Below are 23206 nucleotides of genomic sequence, written 5' to 3'. Positions count from 1 at the left end.
GTAAAAAGAAGGAGGGCTGGTCCAGTGGTACAGTGGTTATGTTTGCTGCTTCCCTTTCAGCACCCTGGGGTTTGTGGGTTCAGATCCCGTGCGCAGACCTACTCCACTCACCAGCCACACTATGGTGGTGTCCCACATACGAAAACATAGAGGAAGAGTAGCACAGATGTTAGCTCAGGGCCAAGCTTCCTCAGGAAAAAAAGGAAAGGAAGAGCTCCTGTCATAAGGGTCTCTCTTCATAAAGGACTCTTGGGAAGAGGTCCATACACACAAAGGATTAGAACAGACTGCTGACAACTCTTTCCTATTGTTTGAATCTTCTTTTCACAGTTTGGAATCACTGACTTTTTGTCCTTCAGAACTCCAGTATTTTTGCAGGTCCCAGTCTTGGGTCTGTGCTCTCTAGTGCCCAAAAGGATGATTGGTTCTCATAACTTAGCCCCGGCCTCCAACACCCAGGCCAGCACCCATCTCCTTCCTTTCCCAAGACTCAAAAGTTCTCGTTTTCCTTCCCTATTTTCACCAGACCTTATTTCTTTTTTCTTTGCCTGCCAGATCAACTCAGAGCCCCATAAAACAATGTTGCTGAACTGCAAGGGATTTGGGATGGAAGAACAGACAAGTCCGCCAGCTGCGAGTTTCATAGAGAATGTGCTCTAGAAATGTTCCTTTCTGAAGTTCAGCTGCTTCTGGAGCACATCTTGGAAGAGAAATATGTAGCCAAGTTCGTGGGCATTTGGAGAACGTGAGACCCTGCTTACTAGGAAATTTTGGTCCTGTAACCTTGGAAGCAGGATCTGGATCCAGTAAAATTGAGGTAAAATTCTGGTCAACTTCTTCATAGTCAGTAGAAGAAAAGAAACAACTTGATGTCTGAGTCATATATTTTGATACAAACAGAATGCTTAAAGATGATATTAAAGAGGATACTTGATTTCTAGGCATAATCAAGATATAGCTTAATGGGATTATGGCTTAGATCAGTGTTTCTCAAAGTGTAATATGCACCCAGGCACCTCGGGATCTTGTTAAAGTGCAAATCCTGACATAGCAGGTCTGGGCTGCAGTAGGGGGTACCCTGAGATTGTGCATTTCTAACAAGCTCCTGAATGCTGCGATGCTGCTGGTGCATGGATCACACTTTAAGTAGCAAGAGCTTAGAAGGAAGGCTGTGGAAGAGGAGATGATCCTCAATGGATGCTAGAAGGAATTGAATAGCCAAACACTTTCAGCTTAAAATGAACTCTCCACGCTGGTTCTTTTCCCTAAGCCCTGTATGCTAGATGCCCCATGGTAGTCTCTTCAACTGTTGTGTGACATTTCCTTTCCTTCTGGAGCAGCTAATGCTCCTTGGATTACAGCTCTGGCTCACTCAAGGAGGTTTATTTGAAGGATACTTGGCAGTTCACAGCACTGAAGAACTGACCAACCAGTCTCAGGACAGATGGGAACCAAGTAGGGACATTCAGGGAGTCTCAGCACCCAAGCTCCAGAACCTCCCCAGCAAATCTCCTAAGATGCCTGAATCCTCTGTGTCTTCCGTGTCGTGTGGGTCAGGTGTCTTTACTTTTAAAGCCGTCAACATAGGCAAGTTAAAACTGTGTCTGCAGGGGCTGGCCTGGTGGTGCAGCAGTTAAGTACACACGTTCCACTTCGGGGGCCGGGATCAGGATTCCCCTGCCCGGATCCTGGGTGCGGACATGGCGCCACTTGGCAAGCCGTGCTGTGGCAGGCGTCCCACATATAAAGTAGAAGAAGATGGGCATGGATGTTAGCTCAGGGCCAGTCTTCCTCAGCAAAAAGTGGAGGGTTGGCAGCAGATGTTAGCTCAGGGCTAATCTTCCTCAAAAAACAAAACTGTCTCTGCCATACCTTTCTTTGTCCCTTGTAAGACTGTCCTTAATCATTTTAACTTGCATTTACATATATACAATTTTCTGTGTGCATCTGCCTGTCTAGGGGAAAAGGAGATGGTAATGAAATGTTACAATATGTTTTCTCCTCAAATAAATTACAAAAAAATCCCTTATGCATTTAGGACATTTAAAATATACTGTGTTACATTATTTGGCCTACGAATATCTTGAATCTATAACTAAAATATTCCCTGTGAGCAGGAACCATCTTTATCATTTTTTTTCACAAAATAAACATGGCTTTTTGTCTAATTTAAAAAACACTAATTGTAAATTTTCAAAGGGCCATTTTAAGACATACTTTCTTCATAATCATATCTCTGAAAACATCACAACAGAGGAATTTATGATCGGGCAATAAAACAACGAATAAGAGAATGGGTTTTTCTCTTCTATTTACTATGTAACTTTGGCCAATTACTCAGTTTTTCTGAAGCTCAGCTGTGTCTCCTGCAACTGAGAGATAATCAAGCTTCTTATAAGTTTGTTTTGATGGTTAAATAAAATGTATATAAAGTGCTTTTGAACTACTTTATAAAGTTGACTGTTTCTATCATCATCACTATTGCTATGAAATTTGAGACTGCGAGAACAATAGGGAACTTGAGGGCAGGAGAGAAATATGAAAGCACTTAGTTATAGTCACTAAAATATAACGATGAAGACAAAACAAGGAAAGACACCTCCAGGGTGTTTGATAAATCTTAAATTAGTAATCGTGAGTATGGTTCTATATGTTTCCATTTGCTATCCTTGGTTTGCTAACAGCATTTCATGATTCACTTTTTCTGAGTTTCAAAAGAGTTTTTGCAAATTTGTTTTGCTTTGTTGCAGATACTATGCTCACTATAAGACATTTGTTTCTTGAGTCTGATTCTCTCTCCAAATGTTTAAAATTTTTTGTTTTGACTCTAAGAGATTGCAGCTTCCTGTCTCCCAGATTCTCCCCTAGGTTCCACTCTTTTCCCAGAGGCAAAGTAATTTGGGTGGATAAAGTGGAAAAGACTTTGGGTAAGGTGTGCTGCTCTGCTCCCAGCTCTGCTCAACCACCCTTGTTCATGCCCAGGGTATCCAGTCATAATTGGAGCCCCACCTGGAATATCTTGGTGCCGGGTGCTCCCCAGCTCTCTTTACCTACACAACCGCCTTAGGGCAGTTCTCAGGTGTGTTGTTATCTATGCCAAGGATACTTTTTTAAAAAAATTATATTTCTGCCTGCCTGCCAGCTCATTTTCCTTCCTTCTTTTTTTGCCTTAAAATATTATTCCCTTCTTTTTCTAAATAATCACAACAGGAAGGAGTGGCCACTCCTGCAAGTGGAAACTGAAATGTTTCAGATTGCTAAAGTGAGATCAAGATAGAAATTCACATATATTAGAATATCATGCGAGGAATACTCAAAGAGTTGGGAAGAGATTCCCGCACTGTTTTCCGCATCCCCAAAGCGCAAGTACTCAATTTAAAAATCTTCAATAGAATTGAATCCTGCTCTCATTGGAGGAAAGGAACAGAATCTGATGGAGAGAAACAGCAAACAACAAAAGCCAAGAATCTCAAAGGAAATAAAGCAATGAATAGGACTGTTATCATACAGTCCTTTACGTTGTTTTTATCAGAAGAAACGGACTCAGTACCAAAAATGGAGGGAATCACTAAGGCAAACATTCATTTTTGGGGTGTTCGTGCCCTCCGTGGCAATCCCCATTTTATTGAGGATGTTGCTTCTTAGTTTTTCCGAGGACTTTGTTTTCTCACAGGAGATGGATGTTCCTTTGCCTTCTTAGGATAGGGACTCAAGTCCTCTTGAATTTTGGGACTTTTCTTGGCCACGATAATTTCATCTATGGTCACGAGCTGCAGTGCCACATCAGCCGCGGCTCGGAGTCCTTGGGCTTTGGCTGTTAGGGTGTCCCACACCTCCTCCTCGACCACATTAATTATCCCTTCGGTTCCTACTCCTGTGAGGAAGTTCCCAGCTTGGTGAGCTCCATGCATTTCTGCCATCACTTCTGAGACAGCTAAGCCTGCGTTCTCTGCCAAGGTTTCTGGAAGAGACCTCAGAGCATGGGCAAATGCTAGGAATGCAGGACCCCTAGGCCCTTCCAATTTCCTTCCTTTATCTGAGAGTATTTTCACCAGAGCCATCTCTGTGGCCCCAGCTCCTGGAAGCAGTCTGGGATCCTGACACAACTGGAAATAGGCATCAATCCCATGGTAGGCAGCCTGCTCTACACCACGCAGCCCCTCAGTGGTGGGCCCCCTGAGGACCAAGGTGAGGGCAGGGGTGCCTAGACATTCCCATTCAAAAACCACAGCCAAACCTTCTCCCAGCTCCTGCCGGTACACCCTGTGGCACTTCCCTGGCTTCAGGGGAGGAAGCAGATAAGGCATCAAAGGTGTGCCCAGTACTTCACTCAGGTAAACCATCTCCCGCCGGGACTTCGCTTGAATCACCATGATGCCATGCTTATCAGCCTGTGGTAGGGTATTCTCGTCGACTTCCCCCCATACCACCGCCACGTTAATATCCGCGCTCGCCAGCTGGCCCACCTGCTTTTCCATCAATTTCTCGCTGCCTTCCCTGAACTGAGTTAGGTCGTCAGGACTGCAGAGACGTGCAGTTGCCGGTCCACTTGGACTGGCAGGACCGAAGGCGCAAGCGAAGAGAGCCACCCTGGCGCCTCTCGGCACCGCGGTCACCTTCCCGCAGGCCTTGCCGGCCACGGCCAGCCCCGGGAGCAGGCACGAGTCCTCCAGCCTTCCTCCGGGCAGCGCGCACACGCCCACGCGCTCGGGTTGGAAGCTGCCGTCCAGCTCCCTGGCCGCCCAGCAGGCGTGGGCCACCAGCTTGGTCAAGCCGGACGTCTGGCACGGAGTGTGCGTATTTATCGCCGAATAGAGGGCCCAAAACGGGTTTTCCAACGGCCCCAGAGAGCGGACGGCCAGGCCAGGCAGCTGGGCCAGTGTCTCCGCGGCGGCGGCGGCGTAGGCCTCCCGGAGCTGCGAGCGCGGCAGGCCGGCCCGCAGCAGCCGCTCGGCCCGCTCCAGCAGCGCCGAGGCCAGCAGGACCACGAAGGCCGCGCCGTCGCCGCTCTGCTCCGCCTGCGTTTGCGCGGCTTCCCGCAGCAGCCGGGCGGCCGGGTGCTCCAGCTCCAGGGCGCGGAGGATGGCCGCGGCGTACCCCGTGACCACGGTGTCTCCTCGGGCGGTCACCAGGAGCTTCTGCCGCCCGTGGGGGCCGTAGCAGGGCCGGATGACTCTGGCCAGGGCCTGCGCCGCGGCCACGCTGCTGAGCACGTGCTGCTCCTCGGCTCCTGGACTCCTCGGGCGCTGCCCCGGGCCGGGCTCCAGCCGCTCGGGCAGCCCGGTCGCCGAAGGGGCTCTGCTGCCCATGGCTCACGGAGAGAGGCACCACCAGGGCCGCAGGGGCGCAGTGGACTCTTTGAAAATGCTCAGGGGGTCTGTGGAAGGAGGAGCCAAACGGCCATCAGTTGGTATCTGGCGAAGCAGGTGCTCTGGGCTGGGGGCAACGATGTTCTGCTGAGAGCTCAGGACCAAACCAGCCCCGAACTGGTTTGTAAAGGAAGCCGGCTCCTGGGGCCTTGGAAGCTTGTAGCTGAAACATCTTATCTTGATGAAGTCACAGAGTGGCACGTGGAACTGGGGGCAGGTAATGAGGTCACAGAAGGGTGGTGTCTGGGAGGCCCGGGGCAGACAGAAGTCAGGCCTGGTTGTCCAGCAGCTGAGGGACACACGTGTGTGCCAGGCCGCAGAGTTTCCCTCAAACGTTGGAAACAGTGAAGAGGAAATCCGGAGAAAACACCTGCTGCTTCAAATTCCCCATGAAGCTGTGGCTCCTCTGTTGTTTGTTTCCGAGAGGGAAACAGAAATATGATGTCTGTGCTTTATTTTGTCTCATTTTCTTGTGCGGCACTGTAATACTAGCCATGTTTTGTTATCTCTCTGCCTTTGCCTCTTGCGCCACCTTATCCGTTTGTGCTGTTCATCAGGCTCCTTATGTGTCTACTGGTCTGTGTGTCTTTCAGGTTGCAGGTGTGCAAGGCTGCACGGTGTGCAACAACTGCTGCCAATGACTGTGATGTCACTGAGTTGGAAAAGGTAGGTTGAGACAAGGGAGGGAAGGATGCTGACCCCCTACAGACAGACTAATAGAAACGGATGCAGAGGGTGAAAGTGAGCAGCCTCCCAGTGGCCAGGAAGGTGGAAAACCAAAGTGAATGCAGTTGGTGTCCTCCCTCCCTTACCCTCACTCCTTAGAATTGAAGTTCCTTCCTTCCATTCTTCCTCCTTCCCTCCCTTCCTTGCTCCCTTCTTTCTCACTGCAGGCTATTGGAGTCCCAGCTGCGTCTTTTTCAGTTTAACAAATATTTATTGAGCACCCACTATGTTCATTTTGATGGGGATACAAAGATGACAAGAATACAGAGACTAGAGAGGGAATGTACCAAATGAACCCAACTGACTGCATCTGCTAAGATTAGGGAAAAGACATTCATTTTCATTTGGAAAAACCCTTTTTACCTTGTTTAATGGCAGGTGTCCCTAAGAAAAGAAACGGAACTCTGAAACTGATTACACCAGTTAGGAGTCATGATAGTATGGTGGGCATTGTTTTAATATTTCCACAGACAAGATGATAGCAAGAAGGAAAAGGAAAAAAATATCGCAGTGAAAGTTAAATATAATTAAGGCTAAAAAGGAGATGATTTTGGAGGAAAAGCCTTTGAACAACAACTTGATTGCTTTTGTAAAAATGATAGCTATTTATTATAAAAGTTAACAAGAAAAATACAAAGAAAGTAAATGTCACTTGGAATCCCAGCCCAGAGAGAATCATTGTTTATGTGTTGATGAACATTGTTACTTTACACATGTATGCATACATAGATAATTGTAGATTTACACAGTTTTACGTAAGCAGATTGTATGATATATATTGTATATGCTATTCTGTAATCATTTCCCCTCAACATTATCTGGGCTGAGACATTTCTAAGGACATATTATTTTGTCTGAAGACTGTGGACAACTATTTTGACCTCTTTTGATTTTGGAGACTCCATTAGAAACAGGTGTGATCCTCCATCCACGCCCAGGCTTCTGAAAGCTACTAACACAGAGAAGAGTGTCACATGGCAAATGTTTGCTTATAGGGGGCAAAGATGACTTGCCTGTTTCTTTATTGAAATGGCAAATGTAACGACCAACATAAACTGTAGCAAAGTATGAATGTATACATTGCCTATAAAGATACAGTTTCTTTTAAAAAATAAAAATAAACACTCCTGTAGAGGATCATCTTAGTTCTTTTTCTTACACCTAACATAGGTTTTCCCTTTATTTCATTATTCCACAACTGTTTTTTGAGCTGCTGCTGAATAATAGGGGTAAAGGGTGAATAAGGTAGACAGCAGTCGCTGTCTCCACTGAGCTTAGTGTGGGATACAGACAACTAACCAGCAGTTCATTACAGGCCATGAGAGCTGTGATGGGGAAAGCACAGGTGTTGTAGCAGCATCCAGGGGGACACATAACCGTCATCATGGAGAGAGCGGTGGTCAGGCACGGAAGTGAAGTCTAAAGTGAGAGCTGAAGAAAAAAAAGTAGTAAATGGCTAGGTGAAAAGAGAAGGGGGATTCTGAGAGCCCCGTCAATTTTGTGGTCCGCCAAAGGTAGTTCTGAAGGCTGGAGCTCGTGGGGAGGAGGAAGGGAAGCAGGGAGGGCAGCAGAGGAGCATTTTGTCTGAACGGTGGCGGGGCTCTCCCAGACCTGGTGAGCCATGCCAAGGAATTTAGACTTCAACCTGAGGGGCGATGGATGGGACTGTAAGTTCCATTTCCATTGTAAAAGTGTATCATTTCAAGTTGTGAAATCCTCACCTGTTTGATCATGCAGTACAGGGGAAAGTGAGGATCTGATCGTTGTCTTTGACCCCTAAAGACAGTCACTCTCATAAAACAGGCCCCACACAGTCCATTTGGGACTGAAATTTTTTGATCTACCTTTACATAGATCAAACTAACCAAGGAACTACTAAACTCAGTTTTACTTTTTACTGTGTGGACACCGTCATTGTTAAATTCACTTTGATTTTATTTATCCTTCAGATAAATTGATTAGATGTGAAATAAATGTAAATAAATTTTTGTGCCAAGAAGAGTTTGCATGCGGTTACCCATTATATACAATTTGCTAACAGTACACATTGTGATCTGTTGAAATGGGTAGGCATTCCTAGAGGCTGGTGGTAGTTATGTTGGGTTGAACACTGTCCCCCCAGCATTCACAGCCTTCCTGGAACCTCAGAATGTGAGCTGATTTGGAAATAGGATTGTTGCAGATGTAATTAATTTAGATGAGGTCACACTGGGATAGGGTGGATCCTTCATCCAATATAACTGATGTCCTCACCAGAAAAGAAGAGACACACAGAGAACATCATGTGAGGACACAGACACACAGGGAAGACGGCCATGTGATGACGGAGGCCGAGATTGGAGGGATGTATCTACAAGCCAAGGAACGCCCAGGAATGTGGGCAACCCCCGGAAGCTGAGAGAGGCCAGGAATAGGTTGTTCCTCAGAGCTTGCCACAAGGAAGCAGCCCTGCTGACACCTTGATCGTGGACTGGTCGCTACCGGAACTGAGAGACAATAAATTTCTGTTGTTTGAAGCCCCCCAGTGTGTGGCAGTTTGCTGTGGCAGCCCTAGGGATCTAAAACAGTAGTCCTGCACGTGAATGAAGGAGAGGAACCTAAGAGAGTGTGTGTATGTGTGTGTGTTTGTGAGAGAGGGAGAGAATGAGAGACGGAGGGAGGGAGGAAGGGGGGAGGAAGGGAGAGGTGGGGAGGGAGAGAGGGAGAAAGAGAATTTTTAGGTATTTATAACACTTCTGGCAGAATATTTTCCATGCCTCTTCTGAATAGACATAGCTGTCTGTGGACTTCTCCCACTCCTGCCCTTCCACCCAGATCCCCAGATGCATTTCTTTTAAAACTATGGTCTTGTACATAATGGATGTAAATATTTAATCTTTCTATTTGTACATTTTTCCATGTTTGTTTTTCAGTTGCCTGTTGCCCTTTTCGTGTTTATCTTGTTAAGTAGTGCCACGTTGAAAGTATAGACCCCCGGAGGGCAAGATGCTATCTGTGTAAACGGAGCTGCCTCCTGCTCTTACACACAAGTTGTTTTTGAAGGTGATTGTTCTGTTTATTTCCTTCTTAGTTTTTTCCTTTAATTCCTCTGTCACACAGGTACACCGTATACACTACTGAAATAACATGTAAAGCAATATGAATTTTTAAAGCTAAAAATGTACTATAGACTAAATATGAACTAATTTTATTTTTTTTTTTTAAGATTTTATTTTTTCCTTTTTCTCCCCAAAGCCCCCTGGTACATAGTTGTATATTCTTCGTTGTCGGTCCTTCTAGTTGTGGCACGTGGAACGCTGCCTCAACGTGGCTTGATGAGCAGTGCCATGTCCGCGCCCAGGATTTGAACCAACGAAACACTGGGCCGCCTGCAGCGGAGCGCGTGAACTTAACCACTCAGCCACGGGGCCAGCCCCTGAACTAATTTTAAATGATTGAAATTCTTTAAAAATTTTTTCCTACTGAAAAATAAAGGACAAAAAATGCTAGCCTATGACTGTAACTTTTTAAAGTGTAACTTTAATAGTAAAAATATGAACACAAAAATTATACGATCCAGAATTTATGTTTTCAGTGGTCCTTTTCCAACTGTAGAAATTTGGTTCCTAAAAAACCTTAAGGAATTTAAGACTTTATGGAAAAACAAAAAGAGAGGGACAACACTTAGTGAACCTATGGGAGAGCCTTAAAAATATTTTTACACTCACTAAAACAAAGCAATAGAGACACCCTCTAAATAAAGACCACATCGATGACATTACAGGCCTTCATTAGGAAGAATGGGCATTGGACGATGAATTTTTACTCACTGCCACTTGTTTGCTAGGCTCTTTGAGACTCCTTTGCTTAGTTTCATGAGACGTTGCTTTTTCTTTGTGGTAGATAGCAACCCTCACCCCCTACCCACATTTTAAAATATTTAATATATATTTTTGATTATACTACATGTGCTCTAATTCAAATACTATAGGAGAATGTAATATAGAAAGTGAAAGTCCCTTGTAATCCAGCCCTTCAGAGATGATTGCTGTTTATACTTTGGTACATAGCTACCATATTTTAAAAACACCTATGTAACGTGTGTACTTCTGGGGCCAGCTCCATGGCCCAGGGGGCTTGGGCGGCCCAGGGTCTCGCCGGTTCACATCCCAGGCCTGGACATGGCACTGCTGGTCAGGCCACGCTGAGGTGGCACCCCACATGGCACAGCTAGAAGGACCTACAACTAGAATATACCACTATGGGGGCCTGCCCAGTGGTGCAGCGGTTAAGTTCGCATGTTCCGCTTCTCGGCAGCCTGGGGTTCACCAGTTCGGATCCATTGTGGACTCAGCGCTGTGAGCTTTGGATAACGGAGATGTGAAAACCCTTTTTTATTTTGAATAAGTATTCCTTAACTACTTCCTCTGCATCCTGGGTTATATTTTATTTGCCCTGCCTATGATAACTTCATGCCGATGAGCCTATCAATCCTTTTAAAACAGATCCCATCTACTTGTCTGCTCTCAGTAGCCAAAGGAATGGAGATTAAAGGTTGGGCATCCTCACCTTCATCACCTTGTGTCTTGTATGCATCACTGCACAAACCTCTATTTCTACCCTTCCATTCATTCTACCCGCTTTTCTGTTCTCAGTCCCCAGTTGTTTCCTTTAAAAACTTCCCTCCAGCAGGAGTGACTTGCAATTTGCACATACTGACACTTTAAATTCTCCCAAGTGCTGAAGAAGTATACTGAAGGAAATTATCCTGATATATAATTTTGTGCATATGAAAGTCGCAGTTGGAAATGACTACTCTAATTTCAGTACCGAACACAGATAAACATTTGGATCAATAATCCAACTTTTGAAAGTGTATTTTATTTAAAGTGTAAAGTGCAGAAAAAATGAAAGGGTGAGTAATAATAAACTTAAATATACCACTTCATAAATTTATCATTAGTCATGTATATATTTTATTTCTGTGTATAATAGTCAGACACTTTTAATTTACAGTTTGTATTTACCAAGCCAGCTTCTGTGCAATCTGAAAATTCCCATGGCTGTAAATATAGTCAACTTGAAAGAGCCGGCAGGGATTAAACCCTGAAGGAATTCAAATGACTGTCTTATTATAGTTCTCATTTCAGCCATTTCAAAAAACTATGCTTTTAGTCAGAATAGGCTCTGGAAATCAAACTGTGTGCATTTTGCCCAAATAGGAAACACAATTCAAAGTTTATATTCTGGTTGTTGGAAGGAAGGGAAGGTGAACAACATAGCTGGAAAAACCAGCATTTTTTTTTTTTTTACCTTATACTAAAATTGTGTTGTAAACATTGAAAAAAAATCATAATCAGAAGGTGCCTAGTGTGCCTGGCCTAGAACATTTGCTTATTAAATGATAGTTTATCCTAATCTTTTTGCAAATGGTCGAGAGGTCTTAAGACTCTCCTCCAATTCAAATCTATAATTTTTTCACTCCCGTACATTAATCAATAGTGGATGGAAAGGGAAGCACAGGAGAGCACCTCGTCTATTGGAATACGAAACCCAGAATTCCACGGTTGTCACTGTTCTTCCTGAGAAAGTGCCTATTTCAGATTTCTAATTCTAGCCTCATTTTTCTCTTCGCATTTTTACGTATTCTAAGGGGTGGCTTAGAAGTACTTCGGTTTTTGTCTCTTCATCACAACACACTGAACGTTAAAATCAAGTGGTTGGGTTTTTATTGGTTTATTATGTCTTTCAGCGTTTCTTCCCCAAAATGTCATGGTTCTTTTTTGTCTGACAGCTTGCTAAGCCCCCTCTGGATCATTTTTTAAATGACGTTGTAACACCGAAACTCTCGCTGGAATTGGATTATAACGAAGTTGCACTCCATTTCTTTCTCCCCATAGACACGCAGGAAATCGAAAGCACACTGCTCGCAGCCTGGGGAAGTCCTCCGGATCCGTCCACCCCGGGGGGCGGGCGTGGGGACCCGCCGGGGGCACGCCGGGGGCGGCCTGCGCTCGACCCCCGCCGGAGCGTCCCGGGAGACCCAGCGCGTCTGGAGCGCGGACGCGGCCCTCCTCTTTCTCCCTCTCCCTCCGCGGAGTCCCTGGACCCCGATCCCGGATTCCCTCCTCCGCAGCTTGGCGCTCTCCCGAGCCGGAGCCGGAGCCCGAGCCGGAGTCGCGGCGCGGCCGGGCCGCCGCGTCAGAGGAGGAGGGAGCGGGGGCGGGGGAGGGGCGGTGAGGTCAGCGGCGGCGGCGCGGCCGCGGGCGGCGCATGCGCGGAGCGAGCCCCGTGAGTGGCAGGGGTGGCGCGCGGGGGGCGGCGGGGGCGGCGGGGCCGGCGGGTGGGGGAGGGGGCGGGGGCGTCGGGCGGCCGTGTGTGGGCGAGACGGCGGCGAGCTCGCGAGGTCTGTGGTGCGGGGCGCCCGCGGCAGACCCGGCGCGGCCCTCGCGCGACGGCCACGCTCGTGTGTGTGTCTGTGTGTGGTACACGCACACCCGCAAAACTTCCTCCTCCCCTGCCCGAGGGCGGCGCGGGCGGAGGGGCCGGCGCTCGCGCAGCCCGGAACCCACAACAACAACTGGAGCAGCTGTCAAAACTTCGCCGCCGCCGCCCGGCCTGACGCGGCCCGCACGGGGGAGGCGAGCCGGCGGGGACGCGACCCCGGCCCGCCCGCCCGCCCCGCGCCGGCCCGCGGGCCCTCCGCTCCCCGCGCCGCGGCCCCTTTCTCCTCCCCGCCGCGGGCGGGCGGGCGGGCGGTCAGGCAGGCGGCCGGCCGGGGGAGGGGCGCGCGGGGACCCCGGCCGGCGCCCTCGGCCCTCAGAGCCCCGCCCCGCGCGCCCGCCCGCCCGCCCGCACCGCGCGGCCCGCACCGCGCCCGGCCCCCGCCCGCGCCCCGCCCGCCGCCGCCCGCACCTCCCCGCCCCGGCCGGCCGGCCCCTCCCTCCGCGCCCCGCCCGCCGCCCCCCGCCCGGCCCCTGCGCGCCGAGGTGCGCGCGCCCGCGCCTATGTGTGTGAGTGCGTGTCCTGCTCGCTCCATGTTGCCGCCTCTCCCGGTACCTGCTGCTGCTCCCGGGGCTGCGGGAAATGCGAGAGACTGAGCCGGGGAGGAGGAACCCGAGCAGCAGCGGCGGCGGCGGCCGCGGCGGCGGCGGCGGGAGGAGCCCCCCCGGAGGAGGACCGGGATCCATGTGTCTTTCCTGGTGACTAGGATGTCGTCGGAGGAGGACAAGAGCGCGGAGCAGCCGCAGCCGCCGCCACCACCCCCCGAGGAGCCCGGAGCCCCGGCCCCGAGCCCCGCAGCCGCAGACAAAAGACCTCGGGGCCGGCCTCGCAAAGATGGCGCTTCCCCTTTCCAGAGAGCCAGAAAGAAGTAAGTTGAGTGTGAGGGAGCCAGGCCGGGAGCCAGCCGCGGCGCCGGGCCGGAGCTGTCACCGGCGCGCCCGCCCGCCGCCGCCGCCCCCGCGCGCCCGCCGCCCCCGCGGTGGGGGTGGGGCCGCCGCCGCGCGTCTCCGGCCCGGGCCCTCCGCCCGCCCGCCGCCCGGCCCCGCGCCGCCCGCCCGCCGCACTCCGCCCGCCGCCGCACTTTACTTTGGAGTTGGGCCCCGGCGCCGGGTTTCGCCGGGGCTGCGCTCTCCGGAGAAATTTCTCGTCGATCCCGCCCGACCTAGCGAGCTGGGTCTCTCACCCCCGCCCCGCGCTCAGCCGGGCCGCCGGGTGGCCGCGCCGGGCCCGCGCGGAGCTGTCAAACGCCCGGCCAGGTGGGCGCGGGGCCGGGGGCGCGGGCGGCGCTTTGTCGGCGAGCGGCTGCCGTAACTTTCCTCGGCCCGGCCCGGGCTCGCCCCCCGGGATGGTGCGTTAGGAAGTCGTCGGACTTCCTCCTCTCCGCCCCCCGAGCCGCGCGGCCGCCCCCGAAAGCCCCGCTCCCGGGGGACCGCGCGGCCGGGGGTCCCCTCGCAGACCACGGTGGGGGAGCACGCCGATCTGGATCGAGAGCAGACGGAACCGGGGCCGAGGCTACACTGCAGGCGTCGACTCCGAGCCGTGGCCGGGGCACGGATAGGTTTCGGTTGTTTTCGAGCGTGCCCCGGGTTATCCGGTGTCTAGAGCCGTCCTTTACAAAATGGTTATCCGGCAACTTTGCCTGGCCGTGGAGACGCCGCTCCGGGTCGCGGTCGCTCGGCTCCGGGGCCTCCGGAGGGTGCTGGGAAGGTCGGCGAGCCTCTTTCCAAGTTGCAGAGTGGTGTGGATCGCTTACTCATTTCATTGTACGATCATCCCATTGAGCTGTTGGTGGCGGACGCGGAGGAAAGCAGCACATTTGTGGCTAGTCCGGGTTTTTTGTTGTTGTTGTCCGGTGCATTCGTTCGGTAATGTGATTGTTGCGTTGGGAGATACATAGTAGAAATGGAGTGTTACTGAGGCAGAGCAGAGCAGGGTGTGGGAACCCCGTGGAGCCCTGCGCTGGGTAGGCTTCTTTGCTTGGCTGTCCTTTTACTATGAACATGATTCAGGCCTTCAACTTGCCTCCATATTTTGTTGCCAGCTTTTACTCAGCTGTGACAGACCGTGAGGGAAGCATGTACAGGATGTGTACGTTATTGCATTAGCTTCTTTGTGATACAAAGTTAGAGGGCATTATCTCACTTGAGTTATAATGTAACGGCCGGTAGAAAATGCCATTGTTTTTCCTGTATGAACTGAAATTTGGAGAAGGAAGGTGGAGTTTTAAGTAACTTTAAACTTCTTTGCCACTCTTTTGCGTCCTTTAAAGCAACACATATCAGGCCATATGATCGTTTTAATTTGATTGCTTCCCATTTTCACTATTTGGAAAGCGTTTCTTGGCTTCTTTCTAAACGTTACTTTGGGATTATCGTGTGTTTTAAATTCTTACTCTAGAAAGAGTAGACCTAGTTATGTTGTCACGCCCCTCACCCACTCACACCCACCCACCCACACACACACTCACACACACTCTTCCCTTGAGATTCCTGGGTGCACTGAAAGAAAGGCTGATTTAGGGTATTACTACTTTATTTTAGTTTTTATCGTATTATGAACGAAGAAAATGGTAGCCATTTGAGAAGTTAAAAAATTTCTACACACTGCCACTGATCTAGCAATATAAAAACATCAACACTTTGGAAAAATGTTTAGAACAATTCTAAAGCTTAAGATTTGAGAGCTGGGACGGCATTCCTTATAGGAAATTAAGTCTAGTGGTAACTTTGATGGTCGCAGACTTTTCAGTGAATTCTTTAAAATTAGGAGTGTCTTTTGAAGGGAATGGAATCTCCAGTTGTTTTAGAAACATGTAAATGGGAACTAATATGTGAAATGGAAAGCGAAGAGAAGAGTTTTCAGTTGTGAGTCTCCACACGGTACTAGGATACACACAGGAAAAACCCTGTAGTTAGTTGGGTAGTCTAGACCCTGAAAGTGAAACTACTGTGTAACAAATGTAACTTAGATGTGTAAATGCGCAAGTTATGTGGAGTTGCAAGTAATTATTTAAGGAATGAAAATTTGTATTATTTGTGAAGTGCAATGGAGATAAAGGATTTTAAATTGTAGGTGTCATTTAGACGGTCACTAGGTGGGCTCTTTTACTGTGGGGAAGATGCGTTGTGAAGCTGTTCTTTTAAAAGCGGATTTGTGTGTGTGTCTTTGGGTTAAAAGAAAAAAGGTAACCGTGCACTGCTAGTTAGACTTTCTTTGAGTTTGAATTTTTGAGTTTTTAATAATTAAGTAAATAAGTTAAACATTTTCTTGTTTTGTAGTGTCATTTAGATAATTTTTATGTTTTAGCATATTTAAAAAGCATACGCTCTGTAGTTACTGGTTTTAAAGTGACTATTATTATTTTAAAATTATGTTTCCTATGTAAAGTCAAGAATTTTGAACCGAAGCTATTAATCGTGGAGGTAGACTTTGGAAAGTAGATGTATAAATAGGGATTTCCTGTTGTACACATGTCAAGTGGAGCAGTGAAGTTTACATTTGTTTAGCAAGTCTCCTGAGCTCTAGGACTGTCTAATTATTTGGAGCAGCTCATAATCTTTATCAGAGGTACAGGTCTTCCCCGTGGTGAGGAAGCTTCTGCCGTGGAGTAGGCATGTACGAGGTCAATTTATTTTTCTATTAATGTTAAGGAAACTCTTCCTGAAGCTTTCATTTTAATTTTTCTTTCTTAAAATATGTATTCATGTTACTAAATTGGGGAGCCAAGGAAACGATCTACTGTATTTCTTACCAAGTCAACAAAGTTGCTGGTCGAGATGGGGTGGGTGTGGAGGGGGTGCAGAAGCAGCAGGTGGTAGGGATAGGATTTCTAAGGGACTGTCCTTGACCTTTTTTAAATGAACTTTGTACTCTGAACCGCTTTCTTTTCAGAGGGCAATTACTGTTAGAAAGCCACCTTGAGCATTATTGTTGTAAAAAAATTAGGCACAACCAGTGATGTCATACAAGGGATCACCAAAAAATGGCTATGCCGCATGTGACTCTTGCTACTGTATATTTGTAAGCCCCTCCCCCAACAAAATTTCTCATTTCAATAGCTATGAACTGGAAGTAAGGTAAAAAAAAAACTTGCCTTATAATATATGCCGTTTCAGAAAACAATGGTTTTAGTTGAGAGATATCATCATTATTCATGCTTTTTAAGATAATACAAATTTGTAATTTTTATGATAGTTTTATTTTTAAAGAAATTATATAAATGGATATTTTCTGTAATTACTGGTCTCTGGCACTGAAATGTTTTAATTTACTTGAAAAGCTTGTCCAGGAACGGCAGCCTCTCATCTGTTAGGTGGTTGTTCTCTAACCTGATCTCATTGTAGTTTGTTCTTGTACTGTTGTTGGTCTTATTCATGAAAACTCTAGTCTTTGAGAACGTGATGCTTTTAGTCTCATATACAATTTTATATTCAGTGTATTGGTTACTGACATGTAAACTTGATAAACATAGATTTGCATGTAAATTTACAAGTATCAGAGCAGTTTATTTTTGCATTTTGAAAATAGTGATTTAATACATTTTTCTGTTAGCTCAGTTGATTCTACCATGCCAGGCTTGTAGTCAGTGTGCAGGGTGACCAGACACACTGCTTGACCCTCCCCCTCTCCTCCAACCTTTTTTGCAAAACTGCATGTTATTCCTCAGGCCACAATCAGATTTCCCTTGGGCAGATAGTGATTGTCCAACCGTGTATCCTTAAGCCACTTAGAGTTATGACTAAGGGGCTTCCATGAAACCCCACTGACCTTCCAAAATGAAAGTGGAACATAAACACTCTCTCTGTGCTCTTGCCTGATGGGGAGGTGTGAGATACTCTTGGTATGATTTGACGTAGTTTTTAATCTGTGAGGTGTCTGGACTGAAGACAATTTTTGGCTGCTATAGAATAAACTTGACAGTTATTGTATGTGTGTGTGTTTCCCTTTCTTATTTCTTCTTCTTTTTTTTTTTTTGGAGGAAGATTAGCCCTGAGCTAACATCTGCTGCCAATCCTCCTCATTTTGCTGAGGAAGACTGGCCCTGAGCTGCCCATCTTCCTCTACTTTGTATGTGGGATGCTTACCACAGCATGGCTTGCCAAGCAGTGCCATGTCTGCACCCGTGATCTGAACCGGCAAACCCGTGCACTTAACTGCTGCGCCACTGGGCCAGCCCCCCCTTTCTTATTTCTTTATCGTTTTGGCTCATCTTTTAATTTCAACAAGCTGATTAATCCCTTCCTCTACTCTTAAAATTTTCTTTATTGTATTTGTGCTACAGCAGCTGTTTTCAAGGAGTTGCTTGGTAGCATAAGTTGCAAAAGTTATGGAGTGAAATAAGAATGATTTCTTTTTTCTTTTGTGATGGCCTGTGTTTAAATATATGCTTGTGGTTAGTGTGAACATACAGTAGAAAGATCAACCTTGAATTTGTAATTGGAAGCGTCAGTCTATTTGCAGAATTTGAAGGATTTAAGAACACAAGAGAAGCAGGAATGACACAGCTCTTTTTGCACTTTCTCTAGAAAAAGCCTCATGTAAAATAGAGGAAAATTGTTTGACTTTGCTTCTGCTGTTAATTTTGTGACAGCAGTAACTACATGTGATGCACAAATGCTGAAACTGGTTAAGAAGTATGAGAAATAGACTCTTCTCTAACTTCTTAGATCTTTCGTTTGGCGCACGTTATTCCAAGAGCGTGTAAGTGCTGAATATATGCTGAGGTGGACCATCAACTCTGGACAAAGGTTCGCTGTGGCCAGGAGGGGTCCACGGCGACGCGGAGGAAGTGATACTGGAATTAGACCTTGAAGGAGCCACCCGATTTAGCCAAGTAGTCACACAGTGAGAAGCGAGTGAGAGCGTGTTCTGAGGTAACAATATGAAGAAAATTATTGGGGAGAGAAGTGTAAAAGGTGTTTTTGTGGTGGAGTGTGACTAGGACAGAGGCTTAATGTGGGGGTTGGGGCCATGCTGTGAGGGTCCTCGAGTACCAGGCTAATGAGTTTTTCCTTTATAGTCCAGAGGGTATAAACTGTTTAAAGGGACCAGGCAGATAATTTAAATGAGTTATGGCAGCTTATAAGATCCTGGATGACACCTGACACTTAAGGCCTTGGTTGGGGAGAAAGTGGTGAGTAAAAACAGCCTGGAGATTCCTAGGGGTCTTTCTACTTTGCTTCGGTGCAACTGATAGACAATTCTGGCTGATGGTTGCGGTATGAGACTCTGAGATACTGTTTCTAGATACTCAGGTTTTTCAACAGAGGCAGCAAACTTGGATTTTTATGTGAAACCTCTGGGTTTTTAAGTATTTCCCATCACTTAAGATCTAAAACACTGTTTGGGACTACGCCTTGTGGGCTAGGTTTAATCTGTGGATGACTAGTGGGCTGCAGGTCTTCAGCTTCTGCTTTATGCCCAGGTTATTTTATTTTATTATTTATTTTAAAATGTTTTATTTTTCCTTCTTCTTCACAAAGCCCCCCAGTACATAGTTGTATATTTTTAGTTGTGGGTCCTTCTAGCTGTCGCATGTGGAATGCCGCCTCAGCGTGGCCTGACGAGTGGTGCCATGTCCGTGCCCATGATCTTTTTTTTTTTTTTTGGGGGTTTAAAATTTTTTTTTTATTGAGTTATTGATAGGTTACAATCTTGTGAAATTTCAATTGTACATTAATGTTTGTCAGTCATGTTGTAGGTGCACCACTTCACCCTTTGTGCCCACCCCCCACCCCACCTTTCCCTTGGTATCCACTAAACTGTTCTTGGTCCATAGTTTTAAATTCCTCATATGAGTGGGGTCATACACAGATTATCTTTCTCTTGCTGGCTTATTTCACTTAACATAATTCTCTCAAGGTCCATCCATGTTATTGCAAATGGAATGATTTTGTTCTGTTTCGCAGCTGAGTAGTATTCCATTGTATATATGTACCACATCTTCTTTATCCATTTGTCTGTTGATGGGCACTTAGGTTGCTTCCACGTCTTGGCTATTGTAAACAGTGCTCTGTGCCCAGGATCTTAACTGGCGAAACCCTAGGCTGCTGAAGTGGAGTGCGTGAACTTAACCACTCGGCCACGGGGCCAGCCCGATTTTTATTTTATTTTTTAAATTAAAGTTTTAAAAGGAGGGGCTGGCCCCATGGCCGAGTGGTTAAGTTTGTGCGCCCTGCTGCAGGCGGCCCAGTATTTCGTTGGTTCGAATCTCCTGGGCGTGGACATGGCACTGCTCATCGAACCACGCTGAGGCAGCGTCCCGTATGCCACAACTAGAAGGACCCCCAATGAAGAATATACAACTATGTACTGGGGGGCTTTGGGGAGAAAAAGGAAAAAGTAAAATCTTTAAAAAAAAAAAAAGTTTTAAAAGGAGATATTTGCAGTCTTCCTGAGGACAGAAATGTGATTAAATTACTTTGTATTCTGTGTTGCATTTTATACAGTTGAAAGTGGGTACTCTAATACTTGGTGACTTGATGATGGCTATTATAGGAAAATCACCCTGGTAATAATATAAAGAGAGGCATTACCTGGAGGCAGAGATAAGAGGCTGTTGCAGTAGTCGAGCTGTGCAGTGATCAAGGAACAGGGTGGGTTTATAGTGTGGCTGGAAAGGAAGAGAGACTTCAGCCAGTGCAGAGGAGGAACTTTGGAGTTTCTAGCATAGATGTCTAGAAGATAGAAATGTCTGGGAGTATTTGGGGGATGTAGGATTGGGGTTTAGGAGCTAGATTAGGATATGCAGTTAAAGATGTGATTTACCCAAAATCGCTGAGAATATGGAGAGTGTGTGGAAAATAGTAAAAGGATTAGGCTGCTTACTTACCCTTTGGGAATGAAGGAAAAGAGACCAAGAAAGCCCATAAAAAGGAGAAAGGAAATCAGAATATATTCCCAGTACAAATGGGCAAGTATATACGTGAAAAGATGCTCATGGCAGCGAGAAAAATAGAAAACTAGTAGAGAAAAATTGGCAACAGCAAAGTACCAATCAGTGGCCTACCGTGTAGTTTCATCAGGATAGAGAGGTAGACCTGTAGGTACCAAAGTGGGAGAATGTCTCTGGTACATTTGTTGACTTGAGGAAAAAATTTCCAAGAGTTGGAAAGTGTGTAAGTTTGGTACTAACTCTATTTTGTAAAAAGCATGCAAACCCAGAATATATATATAGTTTGTGCATAGAAAATGAGTTGGAGGGGCCGGCCCCGTGGCCGAGTGGTTAAGTTTGCGTGCTCAGCTTCGGTGGCCCAGGGTTTCATCGGTTCACGTCCTGGGTGTGAACATGGCACTGCTCATCAGGCCACGCTGAGGTGGCATCCCACATGCCACAACTAGAAGGACCCACAACTAAAATATACAACTATGTACTGGGGGGATGTGGGGAGAAAAAGCAGGGGAAAAAAAGAGAAAATGAGTTGGAAGGATACATGGTAAATAATACTTCTGGGGAGCGTATACTTTCATATGTACATCTATGCAGTTTTTAAAAAGCCAATAATTTAAAACCATAAACTTGTTTTACTAAGGAGAAAACCAATTTCCGGGGACATCACGAATTCTGGGGTCAAGATTACCTGAATTCAAATCCAGCTTCCACTACTTATTAACTGTTTGACCTTGGATAGTTACTTAATTTTTTTGTGCCTTGTTACCTCTTCTGCAAACTGGGCGTAATAGCACACCTAGCTTAGGATAGTTGTGAATTTATGTATGTGTAGAATTTTTTTCTTTTTGTTAAAGATTGGTACCTGAGTCAACATCCATTGCCAATCTTCTCTTTTTTTTCTTCTCTCCTCAAAGTCCCCCACTACACAGTTGTACATTCCAGCTGCAGGTCCCTCCTGCTGTGCCATGCAGGACACCGCCCCACCGTGGCCAGATGAGCTGTGCCATGTCCGTGCCCTGGATCCAACCCTGGGCCACCGAAGCGAAGCACGCGAACCCAACCACTCGGCCACAGGGCAGGCCCGTATATATATGTGTAGAATTTAAAACAATGTCTGGCACAAACTAAGTGCTATTAAGAGGTGCTGTTATAAGAATTTGCTGTTATTGTTATTGCCACTATCATCAATTATTGTCAGTCAAGCGTTTGACTGATATAGAACTTGTTAGTGACAGACATATAATGAGATGCCAGACTCACTCTAAAAATACCATGGCATAAAATAAAGTAGTAGTCATTGGGGGTGATAAAGATTTCTTTTCTGTACAGATGTCCCTAATAAAGGGCAAAGAAGAAAGATAAAAAGGCCAGGTCAGCAGAAATCTCTATCGAATGTTTCTTATTATGAGTAACACATGAGAAACAACCAAAGCAATTCTCTAGAAGCTGTATATGTAGTAATGGTATTACAAAATCATTTAAAAAAATTTCGTTACCCAGACTTGTGAATATTGTCATAGTGATCTTATTATATTACAACTCTGGTGACCACAGTTTTTTTTTAGTAGGTCTCCCTAAATAAGACTTATTATTAGGTGATTTTAAAATAATTTCTTACATCTTTTATACTGGTTCACTTTTTTTTTCTGAGAAAGATTACCCCTGAGCTAACATCCATACCCATCTTCCTCTACTTTATATGTGGGACGCCTGCCGTGGCCTGGCTTGACAAGCAGTGTGTAGGTCTGCACCTGGGATCCGAACCAGCAGACTCTGGGCTGCCGAAGCAGAATGTGTGTACTTAACTGCTGGGCCACTGGGCTGGCCCTATACTGGTTCACTTGTAATCTTTATGCCTCAGTGTAATCTATTTACATTAGAAGCAGCATAGTTGATGATCATAGTGAAGTCTGTGTGGTTTTGTTCTTAATTCCATCTTTTAGTGGAGCCTAGCAAAAAAAAAAAAACTTCCCCAATTTCCTGATCTTTGGGATCCTTATGACATACACCACATGCTTGGAGTAAGCACCCTGTTGCATATAAAATAACAATATGAAAAAAGAATAACCATATTCCTTTCCTTAAAGCTCACATCATTGAATTCTTCTACCAGGGTTGAAGCATTTGGTTAGTATGGCCGGGTTTTTCTCATATCAGACTTATGTACTTACAGAGTTAGAGAATATTAAAACAGGATGAGAATTCCAAGAAATTTAGTCTAATCCCTCATTCTACAGACAGCTGAGCCCCAGAAAGCCTGTAACATGCTAGAGGTCATGCATCAAGGTGCTAACCTGTATGGTAATTAAAGGGAGAGAAGGCAGCCTGTTCTATCGGTGACCCCCAGTGAATGTGCCTCCTGGCATTCATGCTGTTGTATAGTTACCTCCCCTTGTATCCTGGCTAACCTTATGACTCACTGTAACCAGCTGAATGCAGCAGAAATGACACGGTGCTAGTTTGGGGCCTAAGTTTTAGGCCTGGAAATTCTCCTTTTGCATGCTTGGGAGCCCTGAGTTGCCACACAAGAAGCTAGGTCGTCCCCTGCTGGAGAGACCACGTGGTGTGGGAGGGATCCTGAGAATGCATGGAAAGAGAGATGCCTGACTATCCCAGTGTCCCCGCTGAGTTCAGCCCTAGTCAACTTGCCTATTCAATACTGCTACAAAAGTGACTACCAGTAAGACTCGGAGAGGAACCAGCCAGGTGGGCCCAGCCCAGGTTGCAAAATTGTGAA

At 46.6% G+C, this 23206-nt stretch overlaps 2 protein-coding genes and 1 long non-coding RNA gene across 32 annotated transcripts in view; 2 read left to right on the top strand and 1 right to left on the bottom strand.

Annotated features, from left to right (window-relative positions):
- The first annotated feature begins 685 nt into the window (after positions 1 to 685).
- Positions 686 to 8410, top strand: LOC139082954 (uncharacterized). The gene is made up of 3 exons (XR_011539353.1): positions 686 to 817; positions 5963 to 6035; positions 8352 to 8410. It is a non-coding gene; the product is annotated as an uncharacterized lncRNA (long non-coding RNA).
- On the bottom strand, positions 3581 to 9989 carry CCT8L2 (chaperonin containing TCP1 subunit 8 like 2). The gene has a single exon (XM_070616956.1). The coding sequence runs from the start codon at positions 5307 to 5309 to the stop codon at positions 3642 to 3644; it is 1668 nt and encodes a 555-aa protein (XP_070473057.1). The 5' UTR covers positions 5310 to 9989; the 3' UTR covers positions 3581 to 3641.
- A 3053-nt stretch (positions 9990 to 13042) lies between these two features.
- The window catches only part of KMT2C (lysine methyltransferase 2C), a 269708-nt gene continuing 259544 nt past the window's right edge, over positions 13043 to 23206 (top strand). For 25 of the 30 annotated variants that reach the window (XM_070616929.1, XM_070616947.1, XM_070616928.1 and 22 more), the window contains exon 1: positions 13286 to 13446. In XM_070616929.1, the coding sequence (XP_070473030.1) occupies positions 13286 to 13446 (161 nt within the window). Of the gene's footprint in view, positions 13447 to 23206 lie in introns of all 30 variants that reach the window. The other 5 variants (XM_070616944.1, XM_070616935.1, XM_070616955.1 and 2 more) reach the window with 2 other exon arrangements.

Source organism: Equus przewalskii, chromosome 4, assembly GCF_037783145.1.
Source record: "Equus przewalskii isolate Varuska chromosome 4, EquPr2, whole genome shotgun sequence".
NCBI classification, from domain to species: Eukaryota; Metazoa; Chordata; class Mammalia; order Perissodactyla; family Equidae; genus Equus; species Equus przewalskii.
This window is presented reverse-complemented; position numbering and strand designations above follow the sequence as displayed.